At 34.6% G+C, this 6,396-nt stretch overlaps 1 protein-coding gene and 1 pseudogene across 5 annotated transcripts; both read right to left on the reverse strand.

Moving 5' to 3' along the window:
- Nucleotides 1-374: 374 nt before the first annotated feature.
- LOC121211401 (dynamin-related protein 5A-like) lies at nt 375-2,698 on the reverse strand (annotated as a pseudogene).
- On the reverse strand, nt 2,504-5,639 carry LOC107924092 (putative pre-16S rRNA nuclease). 5 transcript variants are annotated; one of them, XM_016854390.2, is made up of 7 exons: nt 5,274-5,615; nt 5,138-5,197; nt 4,940-5,052; nt 4,734-4,802; nt 4,082-4,133; nt 3,733-3,879; nt 2,504-2,698 (listed from the first exon to the last, which is right to left on the reverse strand). In XM_016854390.2, the coding sequence occupies exons 1-6, from the start codon at nt 5,559-5,561 to the stop codon at nt 3,742-3,744; spliced, it is 720 nt and encodes a 239-aa protein (XP_016709879.1). In that variant the 5' UTR covers nt 5,562-5,615; the 3' UTR covers nt 2,504-2,698; nt 3,733-3,741. The 5 variants fall into 5 exon arrangements, with proteins under 5 accessions (XP_016709879.1, XP_016709861.1, XP_040938662.1 ...); XM_016854372.2 differs by having other exon boundaries at nt 2,594-2,811; nt 3,789-3,879; nt 5,274-5,639; XM_041082728.1 differs by having other exon boundaries at nt 2,594-2,811; nt 3,789-3,879; nt 5,297-5,436.
- Nucleotides 5,640-6,396: the final 757 nt, after the last annotated feature.

The raw sequence follows: 6,396 nt of genomic DNA on the forward strand, positions 1-6,396 counted from the left end.
CATGTATTAATTTATTGCATGTTTGTATTATTGTATTTAGAAGTTGAGTGATTCTGAACATTATATCGAAAAACCTTCCAAGTTAATTTTCTTGAGTCAAATTATTATATATTTATATATCTTATTCAAAATATGACTAATTTAGAATCAAATCATTATATTCCAATATAAATATCTTAGTCAAAATATAACTAATTTTCCGAAGCATGGGAAGAGGATTTATCTAGTAATTTTAAAATTTATCTCAAAAATGCTTAAATTAATAAACTGCAAAAAGAAAAAAGAAAAAAACAAGAGGTATTTGGGTCAGACTCAAGTTATTTCCAAAATGTGTTCGGATGCTTAAATTAATGAATGAAAAATCACATAAGCGATAAAGTGGCAAAACATTTGCATATTATACAGCTTTAAAGAAACTCAGAATACACAACAAATGATGTTTGCATTCTAAAATATGGTAAAAAATATATTTGCTTTAACGAAAATACAACAAAACAGATCCCAATACCATGCCCCATGGATCTAAATTTACCCACTCTTACTTCGACCAAGCGACCGTATCGATTTCAGCTTGTGCACTCCTTTATAATTCCAGTCTCTTCGCAAGAGCGGATCGGCGTTCCATGATTGTTGGATCCTCATTCAGTAATGCCGATAATCGTTTTTGCTACAAAAGAAATTTCTCAGAAATCATTCACTGATCATCTGTTTCACCAAAATAAGTAACAGACGGTTAGTTGGTTAAGAGAGGACATTTCTCACCTCCAGTTTACCCAATTCCGTGTAGAAAAAGTCAAGCAAGCTTCTTTTAGCTTCACGGACTTGACAATAAACAATGGACTTTGGAATCGAGTGGCGCAAAGTAGCGCAGACCATATTTACGTAAGACAAAACTGTACTTCCTGCTCATACATTGTTAGAAACCCATTATCAGAAATAAAATACATTGAATAATAGTATCCTTCGATTAAGTTTCAAACAATTGAGATCCATCCTCAACTTTTTGTGTATATGAACCTACCAATTCTCCTCAGGTAGGAGTCATTGTATCGGTCAAATATTGATTGCGTAGCACTGCCACCCTTATCCACATCTTGAGGAAGCTTTCGGAAGAACTCAACTGTAAGGTAACAACATTCCATATCGACCAGTTGAAGTGTTGCTTTTTTGCTCTGATCCCTCATTCTTTCAAGAGACTCGATCGCAGCATTTCCCACCTCTACTCTGAGTGCAGGATATTGCTTTAACTCCTGAAAACCAAACCATGTTGACTCTTATAAACCTTGAAGAATACTAAACTCAATGTCAAGAGATAGAAAAATAACAGGCAAAATTTCTTTGGTACATGAACAATATAAGCAAAGATGGGAACATACCGGAGTTTCACTCATAGCCTTGTGAACCAGATCCTTCAGAATGGAATGAGTCTAAAAAATGTAACAAATGAAATCAATCCAATTTGAAGCATCAGTCTATGACCAACATGATCCCTAGTAAACCGAGACCTTAATAGCAGTTAAAAATTATCAACATTTTTTATGTAAGACAACTAAATAGTAAAGGATAGCAAGAATCTTGATACTTGAAAGAAAAAAAATGTTTTTTAAGAATCACAACTGAACTGATGCTGAAAGAAAAAGAAAACTAGATAATCTTGGCATGCCAAATTGAATATGACAGATATAGCATTTTTTCTAAAATTTACTTTCATACCGCATCAACAGCAGCCTCAGCTGGACCTCTGATAGTAACTAAAGTAGATTCAATCAAACGACAGTATCCTTGTTCGGGAGCTATTAAATGTGGTTGATAGCCATCAGCTTCCATCAGCTTCAGTAATGAGCTTCCTAATATTCTCCATTGATAGTTGCCTGTCAAATTGCAACCTTTTCAAAGCAGCAGGAAGTTGGTTGTCGAAAACATTGTAAACCTTATCACCACCAGTACGCCTGTGAACAATATTGAAAGTCAAGACAAAATCTCTAACAAAATTAGCAAAATTGAATGATGTTAAAGATAGGTGTATTAAGGAAGGTAAAACAAGACGTGATACATACACCCCATCCAAATGTTCTCTGAAATTTTGATAAAAAAGACAGCAAATCTCCATAATTGTGCACAACTTCCCCTGTATAAGCATCTCAATCATCAGTAATTCCTAAAGAGCTTATAACTAATAATCAACTGCAAGTGGAATAGCCAAAGAATTCCAAAATCCACACACAAGAGCACACTTACACCCGCATCAGCTGCAATAGGCTTTCCAAGGCGACTCAATTCGGTTTCAAGTTCAGCAATTGTTTTATTAATAAGGGACTGAATGCCAGGGATTCTAGACTTGATAACAGTTTCCAAATGCTGAGACATTAACCAGTATGACAAAGTTAATACAACTTAAGAAAAGATAGCATTAAACCCAGTATCATCTTGTCCTTTACAAGAAAGTATAGGATAAAAAGTACAAAAAAAAAGGAAAAAAAGAAATAAACGCCCTATAGATTACCTTTGAAAGCATCTTAGCAAGATGCTCAGAACCCATTCTATGAGCAAGATGCCTATATTCAAGCGTAGTAGAAAAATACTCACGCTCTGTACGTCGAGCAGCAATCATATCAACATTCTTGTTAATATTTGCTTGTGAGCGATTCACGACACCAACCCAAGGGAATTTCAGCCGATAAGATTTGCCTTCCAATATCTAAGTCAAAGGAAACATGAATCAGAACATGATAACGCCTAAGATGAATTGGAACACTGGAGATTTGCTTGGTTCGGCCAGTTTCTCTATCCGTCTCATCTTGAATCTCCTTCCTGATGGCAAAGGGGAACAGAAGAGGCAAAGGGTAAAACAGGGAGGGTAAAGTGAAGCAGCACCTAAACTGAGCAAAAGGGACGGATTAGAAATCGGTGGATTTCACCGATTAGGGCAGTAATGGATTACACCCGTAATAGCATTACCATGAACCAAACAACGGAATAAAGGGCGCTTAAGTGGGGCCCACCGATTAGCCAATACACCCAACCAAACATGGTGTAAATGCTTAAATTGGGACTTAGACTTAATCTTCTAGGGATTGATCATATATAAAAGGCAAATCTTTCAAAATGATTATATAAAGGTCAATCCTTCACAATAGTGTTCAAATGAAAGCTAAATCTTTCAAAATGATCAATTAAGGACTAAAATTTTTCAAAAATGCTCAAATAGAGACTTTTCAAATGTCATATTTTGAGTTTTAAATTATATTTTTTTTTGAAATAATATTTGATTCAACTATTACATGTGCGTTCTATTCTAATCGCATCATATTCCCCTAATTTTTATTACAAATTTGACCCTTATTTGAAGCAAACCTCTAAATGGTTCAGCAAAGCACTAATTTGAGCATTTAGCATTAATAATATACCCTTTCCTCTTTATCCTATCATAAGCCTCTTAAATTTGTAGTCAACACCTACATATTCAACTCTTTGAGTTAAATGGTATTATTTTTCATAAATATAAGAGAACTAAAAGGAAATCTGGGATCCTAATTGTTCATATGTCACCCCAAGTGCAAGATTTTAACATTTTCTGTTCTTGGTTCTTTCCAGTTTGGTTTAATGGAAAATTTTGCAGCAAAATCACTTAGGTAGACTAGGAGTTGCAATTGTTAAGCACTACTTCATATGCACTCTCAAATTCATATTCCCTAAACTCTAGATAAAACACAAGGATTTGGTTATCCTTACAAGGTATTATCAATCAACAAATTCTTCAGGTGAAAAATCGATGTCCAGTGGTGTACCCTTTCTGAGTTTTTCTTGCAAATCAATCTGTTTCGGCAAAACAATCTCAATGTCCTCACCGGAAATGGCAAAGTATCTCTCTAGTAATATCTGCAGTAAGAACAAAAAAAAAAAAAAAATAAATAATAATAATAATAATAAGAGGTATAAGAAGAAAATGAACGACATCAAAATTGAAATCCATGGTCTTCTTTACAAATTAAACCAAAAGTTCACTACAACCATGAATCACCATTGAAGAAGTATACTATTATCGTTTTTCAATCATAAAAAAGAGAAAAATGCTACAGACCACAGCAGCATATGCATCGGAGGTTTTTTGGCGTGCAGACTTGTTGAGACCCCTGAAAGACAAGTGAAAGAATTATGCTCCAGTTCAGACATCAAGAAGAAAAAATTTCAAAGATACAGAAATATCATGACCCAGAACGTTATGCCTTTGCAATTGTCCTCTTTTCATAACAAGTCGTAGGCATCAACAAACCTAACATGCTAGGCCATGTTGCAAGGCACCAACAGGTGCGTCTTCACAGATTTGAACTCGCGGCCTTACACACAAATGAGCAATACAACAGTCAATCAATTAGTATAGTGCATTCTTTTGCATGCAAAGGATCTATGTATATCCAAAAAGGACAATTTCGACATGCTAGGCCGGGTCATGAGGCACAATCTGCAATTGTCCTCTTCTCATAATCACAAATCTTCAATATAAGGACCCGACCTAGCACACTAGTCCACCTTGTGAGGCACAAACAGATGCGCGTGGCCTTACACACAAATGAGTGCACTCTGCAATATGACCAACACTCAATTAGTATAGTGGAGTGCATTCTTTGGCATGCAAAGGATCTATGTGTATCCAAAAGGGACAATTTTGGAGACACAGCCGTCAGAGTCGTGACTTGGACAGGAAATATCAAATTGGGGAAACTTATTTGTACAAGTTAATCATCCTGTAAGCAGCTTCTGATGATGTCCCATGTTCATCTTGTAGATACACTCTCCAACCCCTGAGTTTGAGTAAAGCAATTGAGACACACACACAAAAAAAAAAGTGATTTTTTATGCAAATTAAGACCAACCCAAATGGTTGAAGCAAATACGCAAACAGTTTGGACTTCAAGCGAGAAACATAAAAAAACATTACCTCTCGGCAGCTCGAACCGCTAGCCGTCCGGCAATACTACGAACTTTGTTCGATTGAGGGGTCTCCTTTCCATCCCAAGATTTAGGGATTCCAATTATAAATTCATCAACCTCCTACAATATATATAACTCTACCATTACACCGAAAATTTGCATTTAAAAAGCTTCGAATTAAAAGAGAGAAAGTAAATTTTTTAACCTCTCTTTCAGCCATGTCAAGCAGTTGTAGCTCAAGTTTTTGTCCTCTCAATTTCAAAACCTATAAAGATACAGAAACAGGGAAAACATCGAACAGGTAGTAAACTGAAAACCAAATTGAATGATGTTATTAGTACCGTGAGTGGACGAACGGAGAAACCTTTGCTAAGGGCAAGACCGGTACGTGATGAACCCAAATCCACGCCTAGGCTGAACCCTACTGTACATTGTGGATTGGTTTTACGGCGAAGGGCATTTGGGGGGAATTCTTGGAGAGACGACGACAAGGCATTGGGTTTCGGATTATAATTACGGATTAGGGTTGAGAAATAAGGAAGAAAAAATGGGGATTTTGAGAAGATTAGGTTAGGGTTGGTTTTAGATGGATTGAAAAATGGATGTGATTGCAATCGCGGTGAAGACATTGGAGATTGAGTGTCATACACTAAGCCCCCTAGCTTCCCTATCCAAGCAGAAAATTGTTGGGGGATTTTAAAACATGATCCCTCTATAACGAGTAAATTTAAGATTTACTATTTATACTTTAGTTGTTGCACTAGAGTCGAATTACATTTTGTCCCTTCTGCTAAAAATTGAATAAAGTAGTCCCTCTAAGTTAGATCAAAGAGTAAATTGGTTATTCTTTTAAAAATTTCATCAATTCCGATTGTTAAAAATTTATTCATGTACATCAACATGAGGTACATGTGACACGTCACGGTGTTATTATTTTGTTATTTTTTTAATCATGCCAATTTTTACTTTTTAATAGTAGTATTGAATCAATTTTTAACTAGAAATGACCAAATTACTCTTTGATCTAATGTACAATGATTAATTTGCCCATTTTTTAGTAAAGGAGGCAAAATGCAATTTGACACACAATATAGGGGCCTCTCTAGCATTTTTACCCAATAATTTGACATAATTTGGTTCCTATACATAATATCATTAGTTAGTAGAAATGCTAACTACTTGAACTAACTAATGTTATAGTAAAATTAAAGATAAAAGTACCGGGTAGGTCTTTTATTATAAGAATAAAATCAAATTAGCTCATATATTATTAAATAGATTAATTTAGTCCATATATTATTAAAAATAATAAACCATGATCGAATTTTAACATAATTAACATTTATAATTTAAAAAAATCATTTATTGTTTAAATTTTTTAAATTTTTTTATGGTTTTAAAAATGAAACATTTTGTTTAAATTTGAAATACAAATGAAAAACTAAAAATTTTTTGTGTCATTTT

Source organism: Gossypium hirsutum, chromosome A12 (assembly GCF_007990345.1).
Source record: "Gossypium hirsutum isolate 1008001.06 chromosome A12, Gossypium_hirsutum_v2.1, whole genome shotgun sequence".
In the NCBI taxonomy this organism is placed as follows: domain Eukaryota; kingdom Viridiplantae; phylum Streptophyta; class Magnoliopsida; order Malvales; family Malvaceae; genus Gossypium; species Gossypium hirsutum.